A 26,272-nucleotide genomic window follows, 5' to 3' on the forward strand; every position below is an offset into this window, starting at 1 on the left:
ATTTTATTATAGATCTTGATGTTACAGTCAACATGTTATATTAGAACAGAAGAGGTACAAAAGTGAGCGTGAAGACAAACTCTTGACCTGTAGTCAGAAATTACCTATTTGAAAGTATTGGTATGTGTCTGTGTTGATGCATCTAAGTAGTTACATAACAGAGTGCAAATAAAAATACATTTCACTTAATGTAAACATTATGGGTGAGGTCTTGGGTGTGGTCCAGCTATGCTCAGTGCAGGCCTGTGTATTACAGAAAAAAGGTTTATCTAGAAATGCTCGAAATTACACCAGCTTGTGCAGTTCCATAAAGATGCTTCACACTCTGGGTAGTCCCTAAAACATACCGCATTATAACCTTCTCCCTGTGGGATCATAGAAACCTCGGTCTGCCTAATGAATTGGCAACTGCTGGTTACGCTGGCACTGCAACACCTAGGAGTATATCTGTAGCAAAGCCTGCTCTGTTCTCTTAGTGTCAATGGCACCACGCAAAGGCACTACAGCCATGGCCACAAGCTGGCCTCAGATCTTTGTTTTGTTATGAACACTGCATTTGACTATGCATATGGGACCAGAAAAATAGAAATCCAAGGAAATCAATGAAACCTGCTCCTTCACTGTACTACGGCATGTCCGTGCTTGTGAATCATGCACTGCAAGGCATCACCTTTCACCTCAGAAGCTGAGGGCAAGAGAGACTGCTTATTGTGGCAACCTTTTGATGTTTGTCTCTATTCCAGTGGATGGCTAAGCTGTGGCCTGAGGGACCTTTTATGAAAGTTGGAAGGCTTACACTTGCTGCTATATTAAGAATAAAATGTAATCTGAACTGCAATGATGTTTCCAGTGGGATTTTAATGGGGCTGTCTGAGTCAGTCTTGCTATTTTCTCTCCCCAGCTAAACACTCAACACATTCTTACAGATGCTGGCAACCCTATGAGCGGTTTCTGGTCTTTTCTTGGCTCAGCTCAGCCATTTCCCCACCAGCTGGGGTGTGGGATGCGATGCCCATTAAAAGGTAAGAACCGCTCTGCCTCTTCCATCGCTCGCTTTACCTGCTCAGAGGTGCCACAGTGCCTGGGAGGAACACGGTTTATACCATGTGCCACTGGGCAACGTTCCCTTCTGGGGGATATTGCACTGGGATGCAGGGAGAGTGTGGCATGCTCCGGTCATTTCCCATCCAGCCTTCCAGCGGGGAGGAAGCCGAGTGCTGATAGGAACAAGTTCTGCCTCTGCTGGAAAGTCTCTTTCTTCTCTGTGCATGCCCAGGGAATCCCTGCTCTGAGCCTCTGGGCACAAGGGGAGCTGTACAGGAGGGAGCAAAGCAGGCTAAAGCGTCTGCCCTCAACCACTGAACATGCCCGCGGCCCCTCTGAAATAGTATGTTTGTGTGCGTGCGTGTACAGTAATCACACCTAAAGTATCATCTCCTGCTACTTGGCTGTTAGGATCACAGCAAGGATTTCTGGTTATGGACTCTGTACACACCACGCTACTATTTATCACTCTAAGCTATGTAGCCACATGTTTCCAGCCTTATACACAAACAATGGAATTCTTCAGTAGTGCGGAGGACTTCGTTTCACAGATTTGCTGTGGTGTTGGTGCAAAGTCTGCAGTCTGTGTGGTCAGGGTTATACACACACTGAAGGAGCTGAACTGGCCTGTGGTAAGACACAAACCCAAACATTTAGTAACTACTGTGCAAGCACAACAGAATAACTCCACAGCTACTAAATGCAATGTGAAAGTCAAAGTCCATCTTACACCTCTGCTTATCGAGTGGGTGTCTGTTCTTAGGATAATTTGTTTTTAGATCTTGTTGCACAAAGATAACTTTGGTGTTTATAGGGGCTAGGGACGAGAGCAAGAGAGTATGGAATAAAGTAGGGTGTGAACTCACAGCATGTCAGCTGTGCTGTGATAACAAAAATAATTATGAAAAAGAAGTAAGGTCTCTTGCATGGAGTAGGGAGCTGCTGCCATGCTGGAAATTCACCATCTTGCTTGCTTACTCAGTAGATTTTTTGCTAGAAGTACATCCAGTGAATCTATTTTTTGAGCTACTTCTGGAAGACACTGCTGACATGGACAAAAGCAAGAGAAAATGATCAGTATCAACTGCTACGTGGCATGAAAAGCCAGATGCTCAGATGATACGGACCACACGGTTCTGTTTGTGATGACTTCAGGGAAGTGAAGCTAACTTACATGGTCTATCTTGAAGAGTTTTACTGCACATGTAAATTGCTTATTTTATTACTGCTTTGTATATAAAATAGTAAAATTAATTGTCCGTGTTGCTTTACACAGTTGTTTATGTATGTGTTAGTTGAGGTCTGACAAAACACCCTACTTGTTATTCTATTTTAAGAAGCGGGTTGTGAGCCGCAGCAACAAGTGTGTCAACATCTCTTCATGAGGTGTTACAGGTTTCTCCTTGCGCTGAGCCATGAGGGATCTAAGCTACTACACATTTCCCCGTCGTTTCTGGCCCCTTAGCTTATTTCATCATAGGCTGAAACAATCTGTACCTACTTACAGGTCCTGGGAGTATTGGTTAAAGGCTGCATTTACCCAAAGAGAAAGCGAGTACACAAGCATCACAATTTGGCAGATTTATGCACCACACCAGTGTTAATTTTTTCACAATCTGCAGAGCACCCATTTATAAGGTTCAGCAAATACCTAAACAGGAATATATTGCTCCGCTTTCAGGATTAAAGTCCTGTCACCAGATAAAGCATTTGTCTCCTTTGCAGATCAACTTTTCCTTATTTAAAACTAATGTCATGAACTCAGTAGTTCATAGAAATGTTTGTTTACTTTGGAAATGTTCTTTCCCAAGCATGAGTTCTTCGCTCTGAAAAGCTGTTCCTGACAGATAAGATGTGAGTAATATGTTGAACCTTTGCTGCTTTTCTAATGTCACTAAAGAACACTTTTGCTCTGTGTGAAGGTCTCTGAACCCACACAGAGGGATAAAGGGTCTTAGGCTTTTGTATCTCCTCAGCAGGCAGATGGAGGTTTCAGGCAAGTCAGAACTTGGGCTGCTGTTTCCCAGACTCTGTTTTTTCTCTCCTGACAATGCTGAATTATAGTAATTAATAATGCTTATCATGTCTCGTGTCTCACGCTCTGACAAAGCAGCTGGACAGAAATTAAGCTGAAACTATAGCAAAGAAAGTACAGACCATCCTTGACGTGCTGTGTTATCTGCATGCAGCAGGGAGGAAAGCTGCCTATTTGGTTCTGATTTGTAGGTAAAAGCCCGGTCAGATGAAAATCTGTTGAAGGAGGCTGGATTGCTCCTTCCCTGAAGGCAACCGAACATGCTCAATGGCAAGCGCAGGGCAGAGAGCAAGCCCCAGACCCAGCCAACACGAGGTCTGCAGCGCGAGAGAAGCCCCTGCGAAGCACACAGCCACAGCGAAGGGATGTGACGGCCGTAAGAGGGGAGTCTGCTCCAGCTTGTTGTAAACCTATGTTAAGTCAAGAGGGAGATGCAATATTAGTTTTACGTTAGCAAGTTGTCACCAATAAGAGCAGGTAATTACCTGTAATTGTCTTCACAGGTGATCTTAAAGTTTCGCTCTTCTAAGATGCTTGTTAACCTCTTTATGGAATGACCCGAGCAGGACTCACTGGAGAGAAAAGTCTTCCGTTACTTGCATTCCTTGTGTGTACAAGAAGCTCAGCTAAATTCCACACTATGTCACTTTGCTTTATTTCAGGTAAGATTCTTTAAAAGCTTGTTTGCTAATGTGCTGTAAAGTCCATTGGCTTTGTAGCGTTTTGCCTACCATTAGGCCTTTACTGGTAGAAACTATGTGACGTTCAGCTGTGCATCTTGCACAAGAACTTTGTGCAGGAAGATACCTGGGGGAAATAACTCGGTTCCATTCACAGTTCAATGTGCTTTAGAACTGCTCCAGAGCTGCTGGTGGCTTCCATCCACAGCAGCACGATATAAGGCTCGTTCCAATTTGTGGAGGGACAAAGGGATCAAGTCCTCTGTGTGAGGAGAAAGGGCCAATCATGAAAACCAGCAGCTAAGGCCCAGGTAGGACGTAAGACAGGAGAAAGCAGACAGAAAACATGGGAGGAAGCAGGCTACGGGCACCTCCGATCTGTTTGACTCAGTCTGTGGCTGCTGGTACTCTGTTTTGACAAGGGGCTGTTTCAACCACTTTTCCACTGGTAGGAGCCCTAACTTGTGTATTTTTTTCCATGGTTTCATGAAGCATGTAGCAATGTCATACCTTTCAGATCATTATCTCTATGCTTAGTTTGCTTGAAATGGCCCAAGGGGCCCCAAAGCTGTAGTGAGAGGATTGACAAATGTCATAGATACAGACAGAGATACTGCAAAAGAGTTGTTATCTCAGGATAAAAATAATGTCCTGGTCCAAAGTATAGAACACACATCAGGGCAATGATACAATACTGGGGCAATTCTAGTTCCTAACATATGGTGTTAATGGAAAGCAGAGCCAACTCTTCTGTGTTCACTAGACTTGCCAGATGTTATCAGTGATTCAACATGGAATACAAATCAGAAGATAAAAGGAATACATATTATTGGAGCCATCCTCCCTCTTTCTCCTTGGGAGCAAATAGAAAATAAAAAGGAAACTGCTGTGAGCTTGGCACAGGAGGAGGATGTGTCAAGAAGGCTGGCAGGGCACCGGGGTGTTGAAACTATTAAGGAGGAATGTAATGGCTTTTCTGATGCTGGGAAATCATGGGAGAAAGGATCAAGTGCCATGGCTGGGGGAACTAAGGTACAGATTACTCAATGTCCTTTTCTTCAGCAAACCTCTATGCAATGGGCCACAAAAGTATGTCTGGCACGCTGACCACAGGATAGATGCGTGCCTGTGAGCTGTGATAGATACGTCAGCTTGTGGGGCAAAGAGACACTTCTGGGTGTCCGGGCTAGGGCAGGGGTTGCAACACTGGAGCTGGTACTGTGTCAGACACTGAGGCTGCCTGAGCAAGGGTCTCTGCAGGGTCCACACTCATTCCCGAGTTGCACTGCATCATCACAGCCTGCTTCCTGACCCACAGCACCAAAGCTGCTGCCCCTGTCAGGAGGGGTCCTTAGGAACGGGAGAAACCATGGCAGTGCGTTATAACCACATGAACCACAGAACCGGCTCTGAAGATAGGGATCAAAGGCACTGAGCCTCATGCTCAGTGCTTGAAATGTGACAGATCTGAGAATGAATCTGATTGGGATGAAAAAGGTCACTCAGAAAGGCTCAGATGTGATTTGAGGTCACTGTTCTGGTATCAGTAAGTCCATGGTAAGCATTTAAACTACAGATTTGTTATTAAAAATCACAGAATCATTTAGGTTGGAAGGGACTGCTTGAGATCATCTAGCCCAACTGATATCTGCTAGAGTAGGTTGCCCAGGACCCAACTAGGTTTTGAGTATGTCCACAGATGGAGACTCCACAACCTCTCTGGGAAACCTGTTCCAGCATCTGAAATTATTTTATCAAAAATGGTTCTGCTCAGCATAATTATAGTGTTCCTGTGGACAAATGTATTTTCCAGCTGTTCACCCTTGCAAATGCAGCCTGCTCAGTGCTGCACCCATAATAAAAATCTGTAGAGCTCAGTGGGGTTGGAAGGAATTTAAAGGTCATGGGACCTCCTGAAAGCAAGGAAAATGTCATTGTGTCTTAGCTATAACCATTCAGCAGTACCTATGAAAAATAATGAAGAAAATAACAGTACAAGTCTTATTCTTTCCAGTAAAGTAAGCAGCTAGGAGAGTGAATGTAGAGCAGGTTTCATGAGCGGGTTTAAGACACTGTCACCGTTAGACAGCCACTCGTCAGAACTGAGCTGTGCCGTCTGCCTTCTACACACTGCTTGACAATTCGTACCGGCGTGACTTACCTTTGAGGTCCACCAATGTCATGCATAACCCAAATGTGTACTGCAGAGACTTTATCTGGATTTAGGTTAAAGATCTCAATACTTCCAAAGATGCTGTAAGAATGGGACATGAAAAAGCAAAACGTTCTTGATTATCCGAGAAAGACGTACAGAGTATGTTCCCCAAATCCTAGTGCTTATTAGCGTTGCTATTATTCTCAGTGAAAGAACATTATCTTGCCAATGGATTTTCATTTAATTGTCTTACGATAAAATATTTTCTCCTTATTCTTATTTCACCTTCAGGAGAACTTTTGAAACTGTCTGCAGACTGAAACAAGGTGAAGTTTTTCCATCCTTAGTGCCTTATCTCCTGTGAGGTTTATTGGCTACTGATTTGGTTTGGTGCAAGGGAAATGAACATGGCTATTCCCCCGACCAGCATATTCTTCACATTTCAATACTATTCAAGACTGCACTTCCAGCCAGGTAACCCGAGGAATAACAGTCTGGAGGGGTAAAATCTAGTCAGCTCCATGGACAGTTAGAAATGTGTCATTCATGTGTAATGAATAAATAAACTCTAATAATAAAGTTACTTTGTGTAGTAAGAGCACACTGGATACCCCACCCGCATACCTTCTGAAGGATTTCAATTATAGTCACTGTATAGAAGGAGTTAAGTGAATCAGCTCTACAACAGCCAGTGGTTTCAACCCCTATATGAGTTTACCAAAATCCATTTTGCACTGGGACTCACTGGCAAAGATATGTTCACCAGTGTGCAGGCCCCACAGAGACATGAATGGTAGCATGCTGAGTAAATACCTGCTGTTTCTGAAAGCTCCAGCTTCTATTGATCCATTGAGCATCACTTGAACCACACCACATGCTGCTTCTGCAAACTGAACAAAACAAATGGACATTTTTCTCTGACACTACGTGCAGCGCCATGTCAGATTCAGGGCTAGTACAAATTGCTGTAACTTCTTCGAAGTCATCAGAACTGACGTACACGAGTAGAAGATCTGGCCAGTATTTTTGCAGAAAACATGTCAGTGCAAAAAATAAAAGCCTCTAAAGGCTATGGCAAAACTGTGATAAAGCTGCGTTAGCCAGTTATAAATTTGCACTCTGAGGTTGCATGGGATTGGTATAGCAACTTTGCTGTCACTGCTGTTTTCAGTATTTATAGGACTTTCCAGAGCCCCAGCACCTACAGCTCTGATGGGGCTGTAGTAACATGGAAAAATCCTCAGACTGCTTTAACTCAGGCAGTGAGGATGAGCCGGAACAGAGGTACTACTAGTTTAAGGACACGCAAACTATCGTGTATTCGTTACCTTGTGACTCATGCTCTGTGTTGTTTGGTGGCTTAGGATTTTTCTCCCCAGTCGTTTTAGTAAAACTCATCACCAAGATTTGTTTGATTTGATTTTTAAATTACCGGATCGTGTAATCACTGCTCTTTATTCTTTAAAACTTATGTCCAAATATTCAAAGATTACTAAGGTTACAACATAAAGTACCCACTCTAGATATATAATCCATTGGTAAGACAAAAATTTTTTAAAAAGCTTGACACAGGTGACCGTACTTATCAGATCTTCCAAGTCCTCTCACATCTAAACAATGTGGCTCAAACTCAGACCTTGATAGATGTGAAGTTGCAGGGCATTTTCATTATGTATAACTTTCTAATGTAATAAGCATGAATTTTAGTAGATCTTAAATTTATTTGGACTAGAAAGCCTACAATTGAGCAAGCCTGACTCTGTATGGTGGTTTAATCCCTATCAGGCTCTGGAACTGAGGGGATTAACAAGAACATGGAAACTAGTTTACCCCCAAACAATTTTTTTTTTTTTTTTACAGTGAGTAGACTTTTTCTTATGTACACGAGAGCTGAAGTGTACAGGAATGCTTGTTTTCCACCTGGGCAGTCATCTACTAATAGTCATATCAAGGGTGAAGTCTTGACAGACATGTAAAATTAAACGGATACAGGAGAGTTTTTTTTTTTCTGTGAAGTGCTGACTCAACAAGGGCAGGCTAACTGCTTAACTCAGACTAGCAGGGTCTCATTCATGTGATGGGAGTTTGCATGTGCATACGGGTGGGTACGTCATAGGAACCTTGGCAGATACTGTTATGGGAGGATGTACTCTTCAGGTTTATGCTGGGAAGGTGCAAGGGGATTCTCAGCTCCTTGGAAAATTTCTCTGCCAATTTGGGCGCTGCTCTCAACGTTAACATGCTAGAATGTATTTTATTTTAGCAATTTCAGTCCTGTGATTTAATTAAGGTGGTGATTATTATTATTGTAAGTATTATTTGCAAAGCTCTAGCTGTCTGCTGAGTGTTGTTCTAGACGCTGGCACACAGTCTCTGTCCACCAATAAGAATGCCCAAACTACAGTGACATGAAATATTGCACATAAAATATGGGACCTTGGAAATATAATTTTCCAACGCCATGATTTTTAGCACCTGAAACTAAAGCTCATGTGATGTTTTACTTATTCCATGTTTTAAGTCCAGTCTGAAAACTCACGGTTTTGGCAGTGTCAGAAACTTAGTGCCTTTCAACATGCTTGGATTAGGGGAGATTTATTCTAGATCTTACCATCTTGGATGCCATTTTCCAGAACACAGAGCTAGGGTTGCTCTCACATTCACTTCGTTTTGGACAAGATTCATAGTTGATTCCTGAGAAGAAATACGTTTATAGAACAGCTAAGGTTAGAATGAATATTGTTGCAATGTTTATATGGCTTTGAGAGCTGATTAACGATGGCAAAAAGATGAGCACCCTACCAAAGCAAGAAGGCTACATGAGGAAAGGGCTCTAAGAGGAAAAGGACTTTGCATGTGTTCAAAGGCTTTCCTCTTTGCTCACACAGGTTTCAGAGAGGCAGCTGCAGGCCCTGCATGCAAATAATTCTCAGAAAACTGAGAAGGGAAAACATGCAGGCCTAAATGTTGGAAACAGGTTGGCTCTTGACAAATACTGTCCTATTGCACAGAAAAACTAAACTTTGCCCAAAATTTTCAGTAATTCCAGCCCAGTTTAGAGGTTGCTAACCTTAAGCACCAACCCAGGAGTCATGAGGGCAGCTGCCCTCATGCTGCCCCTGCCACTTTGACTGGCCCATAGCCAGGACCTTTTTGAACGGCATTCTTGTTTTGCAGTGTGTCCCATAGAAGTCACAGGAAGGAAGCGAGTAATCTAGATAAAGAGGTCTAGATGTGACCATTAGTCCAAGCAGCAACTTGGTGTTTTGATAACAGCCAAAGCGGTGGTTTTTAAATTAACCTGAGAACTAAGTATTATTTTCAGTCTTCCATAACATGGGACAGACATACAGTTAAGGTTTTAAACTAAATTACAAGAAAAGACTATGTGAAAAGGGTTGTGTTTAGGTCTAGATATATAAGAGAAAAGAATAATCCGGAATTCCACTGTTCATATTTGTTTTGCAAAAAAAAAGGACTTATTACCTGGGGCAGAAGGGTCTCCACACCATGAAACCCTATCAGCCATATAACCCAACAAGGTGTCCTCCAAGGTAAGGAAATTTTGATTGGATTTTGTATAACGATGAGCGAGGTCATTTGTCTTGCTCCAAAACAGTGACTGTGAAATAAGGTACAATGTCTAGTAAGTGTTACTTATACTAGAGCTGGTCAGGAAATTTTCCTGGAGAAACCCAAAAAGTTTTCATGATAATGAAGGAGTTTTAGTTTTTATTGAAATGCTGCAAGTTCACCTTAGTGGGTCAGTTCTTATTTCTGCAGCCCACACTTCCACTTCCAAAATCTTTTGGGGTGGTCATTTTTTGTGGAAATGGATGTGTTCAGCCTGTAAAGCATTTTGAAAGAAAGACTTTGACTCGTTCTCATAGGATATATACTTAATTTGCTGTGTGATTTTGAACTGCGCATGGAAGAGCAGCTTTTTGGAAGCCGTGTCCCTCTGACAGCATGATAGCATGCTCCTTATGGAGAGCCGTATGCTCAGGGAACAGGGACATCTCTGTCACTTCACCAGGACGACCCCAGTACCGAGGTTTGAGGCAAGCCTCACACAGGGATGACTTCCAGAGAGAGAGAATGAACAGGGTTACTGCGGTCCAAAGGTGATAACTGCGGGACTATTGCAGTAGGTGCAAGAGCAAAACATCCTCGTCGACTGCAGACCCTCACAATCATTATGGACAAGATCCCGTCACTCAGAGCACTCCACAGGCATGCCATCCCACAACAATCCTACTTAAGCAGCCCACCATGCATTGTACTGTTACCTTGTTACAGGGTATAGGATGACTCGCTAACTCCATTAAAGGCTGATAATCTTCTGATGTAATATTACAGGGATCCTTGTAAATGAACGCATGTTTTAATGATTCCCATATTTTTAGGCAATCCTTATCTCTGCCGAAAGATTAAAACATAGTTAATTAGTATTTATGAGTATTTATGGCTGTGAAAGGATCTCCTTCTGTTACCGTCAAACACTATGGATCGGATTTTAGAAGAGGTCTAACTGTGCTCAGGCACCAAAATATATTATCCATTACAAAAGCAGAATATCTTCAGCAAATTAAGTAAAACTGAGGAATGAGCAGTTCTAAAACATCTTTCTTTCTCTCTTTCCTGCATTTTAAATTACTGGTTATTGCAATATCTGAATGTCCTCTATGTTTTTGTCCCTTAAAAAGGACAGTGCTGATATCACATAACCAGAAGATCAAATTTCTTGAGTATTCATACCGAATCATGAGAAGCAAATGTGGCAGACTATAACTTGCACATTTTAAAATTATGGCTGAAGGATTCTGCCTCCTCAGGTACAGTGAGCCAAAAATGTGCCCACGTGTCTCGCTGCAGAGTGTTCAACCCTGCAGAAATAATATCTATAATTTTATCTAAAACAAAAGCAGGGGTCTGGCTGTTTTGGACCCGATACTATTTTCATTTATGCACTAATTTGCAGCTATTGACTTTGGTGGAGCCACAGCGGATTTGCACATGTATAACCAAGATCCAGATCAGGTGCTTGGTCTCCAGCGGGTTTTTTCATTCTCCTCCTGATCCTCTACCACATTACAGGTTCTGGCCCTTTTGCTCTCGCTGGCATGAGTCAGAGGAATTCCACTGAATTTGCAAGGGGGGAACTGCTTCATGCCACGACACAACCCTATCACCTCAGCGTACACGTGTTTCTTAAGACGCTGTTTCATCAGCCTAGGAAATAAAGCGCCTCCCTGCTGACAGAAGCAGGGCTCCTTTCGTGCTACCAAGAGGAAATCTGTTGCACAGTGCAGGCACGCAACCGTATGTCTGTACTGAAGTAGTGCCATGCTCCCTTCCTGAGGCTGCAGCATACAATAACATTTGGGATGGCTCAGGACGTTTGCCTCCTTGTACTTGAGGTAATGAATGAAAACTTTGCGTTAAGCTAATTTGTAATTATTGTCTGTCTAGTATGTGTTTTCAAGGCTGTCCCCCATGGGTGCCCTTTCCTTCTTCCTCATGCTCCCATAGTTTCAGACCCACGCAGAAAGCCTGCCCCTCTCATCACAGCAGTGACAGTAATGCAGTGATTCTGCATCCTTCTCTTCCCTATTTTATGTAAATTTAAAACCCTGGCTGCATTATCCTGCTGTCTGCCTGTCTGAATGAAACTATTCTGACTGTCTTTGACTCATCCACTCTTTCTTCACTGTTTGCGATCAGCTCCCAGCGTGCTCCCACTAAAAGCCATTTGAAGAATGGACTTTGTTTTGTGAGAAGAAACCAATGCCTTCAGAGCGCTATAAAAATAGCACTGATCAGTTAGTATGGGACAGACACACAGCTGCGGGCTTTGTTACTAGTTGGTACTTGGGTAACACGTAGGATGTGGAATTTGATTAGTCTTAAAAATCGTCCTAAAAGGATTAAGAAAAAACAGTAGTAATTCACTGAAGAGTTACAAACACTTTCAAGTTAATCTTCCCTACAGTTGTGTGATCTCATTCCAGCTACTGAACTTGATCACGGTTTCTACCGAGTGCCCATTTGAGCATCAGAGGGGCAAACTGGAGCGCAGAGAGTTGAGCTGTTTGTATTACATGAGCCGTGTCTAAACTGCGGGACCCAGAGCCACTTGTCAGCTCCTGGCTGTTTCCTCAGTGTCTGGACATGAACTCTCTTCCTTCCCTTCCTAAGCCTTACAGAAAATAAAGACCACACGAGTAATAAATCTAACTTAGCATTATAGATGATAGTGGTTATTGGGAGGTCATACCACCCTTGGTGGTTACTACAGGAGGTTTCCATGCCCCAGCTTCCTCCAGTCCTCCTCAGTGAAAGGTCTATGGTGGATACGTCCTGATCTCTCACTCCTGGGCCAGCCATCACGCTGCAGAGCTCTATCTGGGCTGCCCATATCCTACAGCGTGACCTTGCTGATTTAAAACAAGCTTGGGTATTGCCACTGGACAGTGCTGTCTGAAACACAGCCAGAGCCTGCGGGCAGGACAAGGCAGGTCAGCCTGGAGGGTCTCCGGCTGTCTGTCCAACCGGGGCAGTTCTGGCCACATGCCAAATTTAATTTTTTACCATGCCAGTCCGTTACAGGGGCAGCCCCAGCTGTGTTAGGGACCATACCTCTGGTTTGTATGAACCAAATTTACCTCCAGGTAAGTAAAGACTAATAACAGTGATGATTTTTTACTGCGCTATTGTCTTTTATCCAGGAGCCTAAAGGCACTTTCAGTTATGGTCACTGTAGAAGTAAGAAGCCAAACTGTAGGTGCTCTAGGGAGCAGTTATTGCTTTGCTGTTGCACTGTCATGTCAGGGAGTATTCACATGTTTTACTTAGCAGAATTTAACTTGGATGTATTAAACTTTCTCCTGGAGAAGCCTGTCTCTAGCTGCAAACTGTGTAAGTAACCCACAGAGACCATCCTCCCAACTTCAGTACTTCATTTAGGGGTTGGGAAGTTGTAAATACCTCTCCCTGCCACATAGGATGACAACATCACCACACTGAATCAGCCAAAAGAGAAGGCTCCTGCTGATTAAGGGGTGACATTACAGAATAGGTTCCTGTTCCCTTTGCTTTGCATAGCCAACGGTATCATAAAGAGAATTTGTAGGGCTTGGCTGTAAGCACTGGTACATCTCACAGACATTTATATGGCTCACACTTTCTAATCTGTCAAATGATTTGCCCTGCTAACAAGACTCTTTTTTTTAAGCTACTCCTGAAATCTGTTATATGTAACAGTGTTAACAGCTACAGGTGACAGCTGGTTACCTGGTCATTTATCCTTTCGTACTGCAAAGTTTTTAAGCTTGGTCTCAGAAGACAAAATATTTTTCAAAGAATCATAAGAAAAAAACTGGGTTTTTTTAATTCCAAGCAGAGAGGTAAGTGATAGACACAGTGCAAAGCATTTCAGCTGCTGGACTCAAGTCATGGCCATGAGAAGCACCAAGCAACAGCCATCCAGGTGATTCACGATCCTGCTGCACCAGCTTGATGAGTCACAAATTCAAAGCATCAGTTTTCTAGCATTTCAAGACGCCACGCTCAGCACTTGATGACATGCATGGATGTCACCCATATCTAAGAGAAGAGTCTTTATCTGCAGTCCTGGCAGCGCTGAGCAAAACTATAGGTTTAATGTCATAGAAGTGGTAGGGCTTAGCCTTCAAATGGGGAAAGCTCTCCTACAGCTGGTAATTGGTGTGGTACTTTTAGTTGTACCACATGGAGGAGTGATAAGGTATGAAGATGAGCTTTTATAGTAACTAGGCAATTTCAGCATTGTTTTAGAAATCAAAATACAGATCTTCAATGTAAAAAAACACGTACAAAAGCTAAATAATATTTCATTTTTGCTGTCCTTACCTATCAACTCGTATGTTTTTACAACCAAATAAAATTAATTCATTGATCTGCCATTAGAAAGCTTTTTCTCTCATATGAAATACAGGTTTTGCCTTACATCTCAAAGAGATTACCAGCCACATAGAACTATGATTTTGGTTGATATATGAAAAAATAAGCAGTGAGAAGACTTTAGGATTTGTTAATCCCAGCTCCAGGAAGATATGCCACTCCTTCCAGCCTCACTATTGAGGTAGACACTATTAATAAAGTTTCACCCGTCCCTTTTTCCAGCACAGCAAGAAAATATTTGTCTGGTGTGCAGCATTTAACTCACACTGAGCAGAGGTAAGGGCAGAGACCTGCTGTAGTTCTGCGCCTCCTGAAAACAATACAAAAAGTCTGCTGGCATTTGGTATGCTAAAAATTCCAGCAAGAACAGTTTCAGGTTGAAACAAGCACACCTACCTTGCCAAAAAATGCCTGAGAAGCAAACTGTCCTCTTAAGGCTGCTCCCAACTTCTCATTGGGAAGTTCTCAGTCACAGAATGGACTAATTTCATTTTCTTTCTTGGTTTACAAAAGAAAGGAAGGGTGCAAAGGAGATCAGCAGTCTACTAGTTAATTAAATTTATCTAATTCAGATGCAGGAGTCCATGGTGAATACGCTTATGTACCACACTGCTCTGGGTCTTGTGTGGTCTCCTTCTCTGTTTTTTTGTTGGTTTTTTTTTTTTTATGTTTTGAGTTACATATTAATTCTGCATCGTATCTGCAAATGTCATATCTTTATGCATAATGGATTTCTTCCTTTGAGGCTAACTTTGTTTATGCTGATATATTTAAGGCCTTTTATTCTAGTACAGAATCTGAAATATTTAACCCAAATTTAGTGACGTGTAAAATAAATATACTCTAATTTTATGTTTAATTTTTTCTTTTTCTTTTTTTTTTATGAACAGAGTTTGGGAAATGCTGGTAAATATGAAATAATAACTATCAGACTTAGAAGAAACACTGTGAAACCTGCTGTAAACTCAAGAACTGAACCTGCAACCCTTTCTCTGGAAAGCGAGGACTGCAGAACTTGCCTTATGACCTTTTGGAGACAGAGACTATATCCTGCACTCACTACAGCATTGAATGAGGGCTGGGATACAAATAACTATTAAAACTACATTTCCTTATTAAATCCAAATGTTATATACACGGCAAAGCATATCCTGCATTTGTCCTTAGATTTGGGTAGAAGTTGCATTTTCCAATGAATTTGAATATTTCTATTCATTTACCTTTTGTATGAATATCACATTAATCTATCAAACAGAAGCTAGGGCCAAGAATATTTCCATTAGCAGCTATCCTAGCAGCCAAACTTTAATGTGCATATTAGAAAAATGGGCAGCTTCTGCATCATTATCTCTTGCACATCAGTACACTGGTCTGGCTAACCTTGAAAGAGTATCCTTTCACTTAAAGGAATGGGATGGCATTGAGCTACCTGGGAAATCACTATTAATATAGATCTTTTCTTTCTTTACTTTGTAATTTATTTTTTGTTCTGTAACTGGACATGATGGAGCAAATTCATCTGCAATTGAAATCGATTTAATTGGTATAATATCAAGGATAAGTTTCATTCCTGCTGATTTCAGTTATACCATGAACAATGCCTTGCTTTCGGTTCATCACTGGACTGACACTGGATGCTAAAAACACCTTAAGAAGGGCAGTGTTTCCTTGGGCTGTGTTGCCTCTAGTTTTTTACTCAAAAATCTGAGAGGGATGCTTCAAGTATGGGACCCATTTTAAATTTACAAGTGAAAAATGACTTCCAGGCTTTATTCTGGAGAACTCAATCGACTCTGCCCATATTGTTCAAATCACTCTATCAGGCAGAGACACTTCCCTGGTGAGATATGGTCTCCCCTGCAATCAATAGCAGCTTTTCCAAGGTCTCCTGTTTTCGTTCCAAAACATGACAATGGCTTCAGGCCACACTCAGATTTTAACTGTGGCTCTGGGGTGAGGCTCTGAAGATAGAGCTGGAAACAGTCCCCTGAGCCCTTCATGTAACTGGCCTTCGCAGGCATCAAACCCCACCAGCAGTTGCAATTTGTATAGGAAAATCCTTCTCATTTGCTACGACCATTAGCCAAAACAGGAATACACATATGCACCTCAGCACTCAGAAATCTGGCTCTTTAAAAAGTCAGTGAGAAGTTTGTGGTTATAGCAAACCTCCTTAAAGTCGTAAGACCAGTTCACACTCTGCTGGGAGTCTAAGGCACCATCTTCACCTGTAAAAGCCCAGACGTTTCAGAAAGAGAATGCATATCAAAGGATCAAAATGGTGTAGCAATATTTCTGCATCTAACAGACCCATCTTTGCCTGTGTGTCAGTTTATTTCCCTCTTTTAGACAAACTGCGATGGCTGTAGAAAGTGGTGCAGTTTATGCATCCATATTCAATTTGTTTTTTTCACGTGAGTTTATGAGTAGCTATGTCTTTAAGCTGTCAAAAATTATGCAATGAACAATAACCTTTGCGCCTGTGTTGAGAGGAGGCCCTCTGTAACCCTGAATCCTTTGGCTACCTTTTTTGCCCTAAACAGTTCTGTTTTTTTCTTCTGCCGCCCCTTCCCTTCTTCCAGCCTTGCCGTGTCTCGCTGCTGCTTTGGAGCAGCTTTTTTCGGAGCCGCTGCCAAGCCCAGCCCAGGCAGCTGTGGTTGGGCTTCTCTACAGTCAACTTGAGCCGTGGGTGCCAGGAGCCAAACGCAAGGAGAACACTGCCATCACGCGGGAGAAGGGACTTCTCGGGAGCAGCAGCTGAGGTCAACCCCAAAGATCTGTGGTTCTTCACGCCGGATGACGGCCCGACCCATCTCTCCAGACCGCTGAGTCGGAAAATGGGTACCTGCATACAGCCGACCAGCTTCGTTCCTGTCACTCTAGCACCTCCAATCTCCCACCAGGTATCTTTGCGCTAAAAATTCCGGCAGATGTGACTTAAGAAAGGTCACCCAATATGCTGTCATCGCTGAGGATTTGAGGAGATTACCGTCTGCTGCTTTTAGCATTAGGATAATAGAGGGGCAAAATTACCAATGGAAAGGATGAAGGAAAAAAATCATGGAAGAGCTGTCAATCTCAACGTCTTCAATGAGCACTAGCCACTCGCTACCCACTTAGGTTAATTATTCCAAAGAGTCTGCCACTGTAACATTTATGGTAACTGACTTTTTTTCAATATGAGGATGATACACTTGATTTTTTTGGCAGCTTGATTTTGTAAGTATTGCTCTCTGTTAATTAAATAGTTCAAAAGCTAGTAAAGAAAGCACCAGAGGAACTGACTGAGGATAAGAGACGGCGATCCAAAACTCTGCCTCAGAGAAAGACGACTTCTGGAAAGGTTGCCTGTAGGCAGCGCAATTAAGTTCCCCACAGCAGAGGTGGGGGAGTCTGGAGGTCTGAAAAAAGAAGTACAAGGTGAGATTTCCACTGGGTGCACCTCAGGGCCGTGTACGTTTGTGTACGAGGAATGACCTGGAACTAATGATAGCTCCTTGTCACGCCGGTCCTTCACCTTTGGCAGGAATGAGAAGGTTTTAAGGGCAGGTGTACTTGTGGCTTTGGTTTATAGCTCCTGGAGTATTTTATGTGAGTTGGGAATCAGTGCTCCAGACAACACTAAGCCTTATCACCCTTCCGGGAAGGGTTGAGCCAAGAGGTAGCAGCTATAAACCAGTGAAGAGTTCATCTACATAAGCAGATTTTTTTTTTTGTTGGCTGGATTTCAGCTTTCCTGGGTGAAAAAACAAGCTGCTTAAGCAGATGGTATTTTCAGCGATGCTCTATAAGTGGGACGCAGCCTCTAGAAGGGCAGAAGTCTCACCTAGACTGCATTTTGACAGAGGATCATAGTTGCTCTACAGTTTAAGCTTCCAAGTGAGGGCCAAGTCATCAACAGATGAGAGGGAACAATTTTAAGCTGGCACCTTACCCTTTGATTAGTGTATTTTTAGTATTGTTTTATTTTTAATATTAAACTCGGAAAAACATTTCTGTAAGAATGATCTAAATAAAAGTATGTTATAGCAGGGAAACAATGGCTTAACGCAGCTGCATATTTTTTTTTTTCCCCATAACATGAATTTGCAGTACATCATTGGGGTTTTTTTTTATAGAACTAAAACTGCTGGGATGTGGTATAAATGCAGTAAGTTTTCAGTAAGTCACTGTCTTCAAGGGTGATGTGTGTCAGTAGGACAAGGGAACAGATTGGAGATTTAGTACAACTGTGAGTGAGCTCCTTGCTAATACCTTACTTTGGTGCCATCACCTGGGAAGATGGACTGCATCTTTAGCATCTGTTTTTACCCTTGGACACTTGAGGGAGATTTTTCATTTGACCTGAGAGGGAAAAAGGATCTATTCCTCCTATCCCTATGGATAAGCAGAGTTATATTTCCCCACGGTGCTCTGAGGTGTTAAACAGTTCTCAAGTTTTAACCATACCTTAGGAATGACAGATGAACAATAATGCCTCTGAGCATGGCTGCTTTCACTGACATCTTTACGGATATTACAGGAGAACTGAAGCAGGGAGAGGTGGGAGGGAACAGGAGTCTTCCTTTCAGCAACAACAAGCTCTTAGATTGGCTCATCTAAACATTTAATAATTTCAGTCCTAGGGTGGTGCTATAATTTAGACAGCCACCAACCATCGCTCTGTATAGCCAATTCTATAAAATCAACAAGCAAGAGAGAAGGCAAAGAACAGACAGCTAACTGACTGTCCATGACTAAATAGCTGCATAAAGTTGCAGTAGAAAACTAAGTTGAACAGTATTTCATCAACAATTACTTCTGATTAATGTGTAGAAGGCCAGTGCAGACAGAATGATATTCTCTCCGATATCTGGGATTAAAACCAAAGGAGACTTTCACTGCAAGGAAATTTTAGTATATGATGGTGGGATAATCGTGATGCAATATGTGTAGGCTGACCCAAATGAGAAAAATTCTTTGAAATCCTATGGAACCTTGCAGTAAGAACCATTAAATATCTAACCACTGTTAAATAAATGTAAGAAGTTTGAGTATATGAAGAATATATAGTCATTTAATAACAATTTTTATTTGATTGTAACTCAATATAGACAACAGACAGGTGTTGACATATGGCTGCCAAACCGAGAGATAAATTCTGATCTCAACAGCATATCTGTACCTCAGAAGTACATCGATGTTGGCCACAGAAAAAAGACAATGCATCTTTTGACACCTCCCCCTTATATTTGCAGGACACTCTCAGACTTTGGGTTGCTGTTGTCAGTGGAGTTACAGCCTGGAAGGATAAGTTTTCTGCACAGAACTGAGTATGAGCTTTGCACAGAATTGAATGGCCTTTCATAGTCTAGCATTGATGTTTATACTCCAGAAGAGCAGAAGTAAATATGTTGGCGATTAATTACCTCAAGAACAAATAAATGACAGGTACCCACTGCCATATGAACTTGTCTCTTGCTAATGAGAAAATTATTTCTTTCTAATGAACTGCCTCTAGAAAGAGATGACAAAAACCCCCGATGGAGCTCTATCTTGTAGCCCAGAATAGTTATGGAAACTAGCCTTAAACAGCACAAGAACTCATTTGAAGGCCGTACCTCTACATCCGAAAGTGCTAATAACTATCTGTGCCTACTAAATGTTATATTCCAGTTCCCTGTTAAAGCTCAGTAGAGCATATTTCAGTGGAAGTGTACCTCTGAGAAAGACTCAATTGTTAATATTTATAATGATTATATCTTAGTTACCAAGAAATTACAGGAATTGGCACATGAAATAATAGGGAGAAAAATACTAAGAGCGTACACTGACCCATTGTAACAAATGTTCTGACTTGAGCATTTTAATAAGGAGTGTGTTATTATGATGATACAGTGCCCATCTTAATACCAAGAAACAAACCAAAACCAGGAACAGATATCACCACTGCCACTACAGATAAACCAAAAAGTTTATGCATCTCTGTTTGTCCTAGTTACCCAGTAACCTAGCTATCCAACGGACCTCTTGCAAGCCTAAAAGCATCTTCTAAGAAATGGAAGAATAAGAAGACACCTCTGGAGATCATCTCATCCAACCCCCAGCTCAGAGCAGATTGCTCAGGGCCATGTCCAGTCAGGTTTTGAATGTCTCTAAGGATGGAGCCACCACAAAGTCACTGGGCAACCTGTTCCACTCTTTGATCACCCTCACAGTAACAAGAGGCAGGTTTTTTTCTTATGTTTAAATTGAATTTCCTGTATTTCAGTCCGTGCCCCTTGCCCTCTGTCCTGCAACTGGACACCACTGAGAAAAACCTGGCTCCTTCTTCTTTACTTCCCCCACCAGGTAGTTATACACACAGGTAAGATGCCCCTAAGCCTTTTCTTCTCCAGGCTGAACAGCCCCAGCGGTCTCAGCCTCTCCCTGTATGTCAGACACTTCAGTCACCTTTGTGGCCCTTCACTAGATGTGCTCCAAGTACGTCCATGACTGCCTTGTACTGGGGAGCTCAGAACTGGACCCAGCACTCCAGATGTGTCTCACCAGTGCTGAGCAGAGGGGAAGGATCATCTCCCTCCACCCGCTGCCAACACCTCTCCTTGTCCAGCCCAAGATACCACTGCCCTTTGCCGCAAGGGCACACTGGTGGCCCACATTCAGTTTGTTCACTAGGGCCCCGTGACTTTTTCCGCAGATAGATAGTGCAAATGAAGCCATTTGTTTGCTCTGGAACCACAAGAAATGGTGTAACAATTCCTTTTTTTTTTTTTTAAGAAAGTGTACCTAAAAGAAAAGAAAAAAAAAGCTAAATCCTTTGCAGTTTGATGTATATTAAATTGAGAAGCTTTAGAATTCTGCAGTGCACTCTAAAAAGGGTGCTAATGCATTATGACTTGGTAGTAGCACCATGCTCTTCTGAAGACTGTGATTCAGTAAAAGCTTGTCTTATGTAAGGCATTTTTTCCTCATGAAAACACAAGTCTCAGGTAAGTTTGAATATAATGTCATGGTTATATAAAATAAAGCAAAGGTTTTTGTGACACTGAATCAAATCATGGCTGTTGTTTAGTGCTCTGCTTGATGTGAAAGTGTTAACAATCAGTGACCGGATTCAAGGAAATTAAATTAAAAATGCCTAGCAAAGCATGAAGGTAAAAATGCAAAAGTAAGCATACAACAACAAACCCCAGATTTCTTTCTGGAAGAAATTATGCTGTAAGTGCAATAGTATCTCACACAATATCATGGTTCCATATGTTCTTTTTGACAAAACATATCTCCATCTCCACAGGCTGCAAAGGAATGGAAAGACAAAATGCACTCGTGATCATGAATTCAGGAGACAAAGCTCTCCCGAACGTGCTCCAACTTTTACTAAATTTAATGGAACTAGAGACTGTTAAAATTTGTTATACAGCAATTTGCCTCTAACTATAGAAACAACGTTAGTTGGTCTAATGGTATTTAAGGGGAAAATCTATGTTTGTCCACACATTACATGAAAAATTTCTTGAAGTTCTATGCTTTGCATCTTCACCACTGGGTTTTTGCAATGCTTAGTCAGACACAGTAGGATTGCTGGGCCTGAAAGTCACATACATTACTGAAATGGCTCCCTGTCTGCATCCTTGGTGCTCTCTCACTGGCAGAGGTTAGACAAAAAACAAGCTGTCTCAACTTCAGCCATTTTTAAATAGCAAGTCTTTGCAAGCTTGGCTTAGCTTGGGTGAATCAGACTGAGAAGTGACTGCAGATCTGAGGGCGGAGTCGTCATTACCTGGGAATGAAAAATCTCCTGAGCCACGAATGTAAGAGGAGTTTATTTCTAGATTGAAAAAAAAAAAAAAAGAGCATTGTTTGCATTTTGGGGATCAGCAACTATGACCTTTTAGATAACGCGTCTTCTCCCCTCCTTTCCCGCGTCACAAAGTGCCGACCGTATCTGACCTCACCCTGCCAATTCAAACAACGTGAAGAGGGAAATTAAACCAGTTACCTTCGTATCAACAAGTTTCGTGCTACATCTGCTGCCACCTGTTCTCCCCCAGCAGGCATCAAGGCGCAAACCCTTCGTAAGCAGCATCCTCCGAGCGACGGGAAAGTCACGGGCTCGCCCCAGCGCTGCTCTTCCCAGTGATCCGGCGCTGACCTGGCCCGCACAAGCCTGGGGCTGGCGAGCATGCAGCTCCGTGCACCCCACCGCCCTTCCCTCCTCTGGTTATCCCGGGCATAAAGTCTTGTAAATTTGAACTGAAATTTGCGTTGCGGGAGACCCGGAGTATGAGCGTTGCGAGGGGTTTGTTAGCCACAAGAGGGTGTCCGCATCACTGGGAAAGAGGAGACGGAGGAATTTGAGGCCAAATCCTTTCTTCAGACCAAACTGCCTTAGGGCTTTATTCAGACAAAACTGCAACACATACCAGTGCCCATGGTTGATGAGCACGGGATTTTTGCAAGACTAGTGAAAGCAGAACTTGCGGCTTTTGTTAATGTTGAAAAAAAGGCAAGACTACTGAGCCGTGACAAACTATCGCTTTAGCTCTGTCATCTGGCAGCAGCCAGTTTTCCAGGGAAGGCGAAAAGGAATACTGCTCTTTCATGTCAGTATCTAGCTGTGCAACTCTGTGTGCAGGGAGCAGAACCCCTAAAGCCTGCTGCTGTACCATCCGCATTTTTTCCTAAAAAAAATGGGGCTAATGTTGAAAATGCATTATTTAAGCATTTGGTATTCCCTGCCTCTTTCTGCTTAAGTTTGGCACAACAACAGTTCTACACAGGAGGACTAACTGAGGAAACTGTATGTGTACAAATGATAAGAGTCATCCAGCCAGCAGGAGAAATAAAACCGAGGATTGTATTGCACGCAGGCAGTTAAACAAAATTATCACCAGCAGGTGCTTTATACAGTACCTGAGGATTGCTCTTTAGCGAGCAAATTCAATTCAGCACCTGAACATTTTGATGATTCGGAAGAATAAGCAAATCAACAGGATAAAATCTGATTGCATGAGCTGCTCACAAAACTTGACTGCAGACAGCAGCAGTCTTTCCAGTGACCTCATTGGGCTTGGGTTCAGCCCACAGATCGTATCCGAAAAGAGAAGCGCATGACCAGGGTGTGCTGACTGTGTACGGTGTCCGGGGCTCCAGTAAGGTGAGGGAGAGTTCAAGGAGGTATCCTCCAGGATGAAAGCAGCCGTGGTGGTGAAGGTGTACATTAGCATGTCCATGGCCTTCTCACATGATTTATGGCATGCAGTTGCAAAAGCAGAGCTAAATGGGGGCTGTAGATTTGTGGCCCCCGTTAAATCCATCTGTGATATCTAGAAATGTTATAAAGTCGATATTTGTATGTCAACAATCCCCCTTTTTTCCAAAACCAGACAGCTATGGCACTCCAAAATGGAGTAAATATTCACGCCAACTACTGCAGTAGAACAGATTGCTATTTTTTAAAAAAATGAAAATATTGTCAAAGATGGAACTTAGTGGCTCCGATATAAAAAGGGAAAAATATGAGGAAATGTCCATGAGTTTACTAAAAGCAGAGCTTTTTAAACAAATGCATATGTTGGTATAAGATTAAGAGGGCAAAACCAGACTATGGACAAATTTATGAAGAAATTAGAAGATTTCTAACCAAGGCAGCGAGGTTCCCATGGTGGGAGTAGCGGCAACAAAAGTCCTAACTGAGTATAGGACAGAGCTTGCTCAGCTCATAAGCCTGCCTGAGTTCCTGCAGTTCCCTGTTCCTGCTCCTTTTCTTTGATTAAGTGCACCAAAGATCTCACGCGATGCAAGATCCAAGGCCTACACTAATGATGAAAGGGCATGGGATGAAAAATACAGGGCTCCCTGATGTGTCCTAAAGGTACTCGCTTTATTGTCAGAAAGTACCAGCAACAGAAGTGGTTGGTTACACGGCAAACTGCACTGAGCTCTGCAGAATCAGAAACGAGGAATCTCAGGTTGGATTCCCAGAAAAAGCACCTACATTTAATTCTCTGTTCGGGAACCTCCTGAACATTTCAGGTGTACGTAAACTAGCGTATTTTTCCTTTTAACAGTGCTCTCCGTCTCGGATAAATTTGTCTCTCAAATAAAATAAAACAAAAAAGGATCCTACTATACAGAAGTAATTTCATCTGAAAGAAACTGAGCTCACAGCCAGGAAGCTGTTAAACACTGTTGGGTTAAGAATAGCACAAAATGTTATGCCTTGTAAAAACAACCTTTTTAGAAAGCTTATGATCATGGCTTTGTGATTTTTTTTAAAAAAGTGTCCTTGAAAGAATTGCTTAAAGAAATGATTCCCAGGTCGGTTTCAGACTGTGTTGTGAATGAAAACATACGAGACATTGGCTGGAAACTTACTCACACAAAAGTGGTTTTTACATTTTCAGCACCCCAATTTGAATGAAACAAGCAAAAGTAATACAGGCTATTAGGCTTCAAATTAATTTCAGATTTAAATATTGAGTGTATACTTCTTTAATAAATTGATGCATGCTTTTAGAAACATGTGCATGACTTTGCAAAAGCTTCAGGCGCTTTTTAATTTTATTTGTATGAAAACCCCCTTCCCTTCACTAAACCAACCTAGGTGTTTAATGTAAAGCATGCATTTAAATCTCTGCATGCTCAGGCCATGATTTTCCACATGTCCATTTCCCTTCAAATGCTGCAAATCAGCTTTTCCATGCAGCACCGGACGTCTGAGGCCAAGAGAAGTCCAAATGCAAGCAAACTGTGTACAGCTTTATTTTTATCAGCTCAATTCAATGAAAAAGAGAGGTGGCAATCATCTTTTTGGAGACAAGACCACAACGATTCTGTCACCTGGCCGAGGTGTGGGGCAGCCCCAGGGCACTCAGCCCGGGGTTGTGGAAACTTCTGCCAGAGCCTTACCGAGGACACAGAGTAGAGTGGCTGGTGCCACAGAAGTGATGGCTGGGTCCCTGCTGAGAGACCCCGCCTGCCCTGGATCCCGTCCTGAGGGGCTGAGCGTCCCCAGTACCTGCAGGGGACCCAAGGCACTCCTTATTTCATACTCTGCCTTTCCCTGCGGCGAAGGGGATCAGAAAACCAGTTCTCAGCCCTCATATGCTACTGCAGACCTGGGCCCAGGGAATCTTCTTCTGCAGCAGAGGTCGGTGGGCTGCTCAGGGTGTTACACTACCTGCTGCCATGGCCTGAGCAGGGACCGCCACTGGGTGACGTTTTTGCCTGGGACTGCCGTGCTGGCACTGCGATCCATCTGTACTTCTCCACGCAAGCTGCCCGCGTTCATTGCGACGTCTTACCTACAGGCTAAAAACCTCGGTTTTGGAAAACCCCAAGGTATGTCTCAACGCTTTTCTGACATCTTTGCCCATCCTGCAACTCTGTGCCGAACCTTCTTCCTTCTCCCCCCTCCCGTGCGAATGCAGTGTCACATGTTACGGGATTTTCGGCAGATTGGCTTTATGGCGAATTGCCTTCACCTCCACGCGCTCAAACCTGCTAAGAATCCGGCGTTTATTTTAGCCGGCTTTAAGGAAGTTGCAGAATGCGTTTGTGATTTGACCTAGGATTAGCACTACTCACGTTGGTTCCGCAGGTGGTTTCCTTAAGAAGCCACCACCCGGGCACGGGCAGCTGCTGTCCGAGTTTGTGCCTTTTGCGGCAAACCAGGGGTCTTACTCGGCCGACTCCTCTCTGCCGCCGCGGCCGGGTGGAGGCGAGAGCCGTCGCTCTTCCACTCGCTTTACACACCTGGTGCACGACCGAGACCACTACTCACCCCAGCTCAGGGTACCGCGCCATGACGTAGCTGTAGCATCTTCCCAGGATGACTTCTTGCAGGTTCTTAGTGGTCCCTCTGTCCTTCCACTTCAGCATCTTCGGAGCGACCTCTCCCCGCTCGCCGTGAGTCAGGACAGAGGCCAGCACGACGGCGAGGACCAGGGCGGCCAGCAGGACCACGATCCCCACCAGAAGGACGGTGCGCTGCCGGGTCCGGGCAGAGCCCTGCTGGAAGGGCATCCTGCGAGGCCTCCCCTTCTGAAGAGCGGCGACAACTGCTCCCCCAGCGCCCGGCCGAAACAGCCCTGCTCGCCTCCCACCGGGCGCCTCCTCCTCCCCGCCCCGCGACCAGCCCCGCCGGCCAAACCGGAGGACGGGCTGCGCCCCCCCCCCCCCCACGGCCCCGGCCCGCCCCGGGGTCACCGACACCCCCGCCGGGGCGGGAGAGCGCGGCTGGGGCCGGGCGACGGGGGAGGGGAGGGGGGGGGGGGGGGCCGGGGACCGGCCGCTCCCCTCCCCCCGCCCCGTTCCCGTCGGGGTCGGGGCAGGTCAGTGGTTTTTAAAGCCCACGGGCGGCTCGTCGGGGCTCCGCGCCGTGAAGGCGGCAGCCCGGCCGGCCGCTCGCTGCCTCCTCTTCGTCGCTTTGCC

At 43.6% G+C, this 26,272-nt stretch overlaps 1 protein-coding gene across 1 annotated transcript; it reads right to left on the minus strand.

Moving 5' to 3' along the window:
* On the minus strand, positions 1 to 25,911 carry LOC126034378 (ADP-ribosyl cyclase/cyclic ADP-ribose hydrolase 1-like). Its single transcript, XM_049792020.1, has 8 exons — positions 25,623 to 25,911; positions 10,204 to 10,333; positions 9,401 to 9,536; positions 8,526 to 8,608; positions 6,728 to 6,804; positions 5,921 to 6,013; positions 3,565 to 3,651; positions 1 to 1,671 (listed from the first exon to the last, which is right to left on the minus strand). The coding sequence occupies exons 1-8, from the start codon at positions 25,862 to 25,864 to the stop codon at positions 1,590 to 1,592; spliced, it is 930 nt and encodes a 309-aa protein (XP_049647977.1). The 5' UTR covers positions 25,865 to 25,911; the 3' UTR covers positions 1 to 1,589.
* Between the last annotated feature and the right edge of the window lie 361 nt (positions 25,912 to 26,272).

Source organism: Accipiter gentilis, chromosome 3, assembly GCF_929443795.1.
Source record: "Accipiter gentilis chromosome 3, bAccGen1.1, whole genome shotgun sequence".
Lineage (NCBI taxonomy): Eukaryota > Metazoa > Chordata > Aves > Accipitriformes > Accipitridae > Astur > Astur gentilis.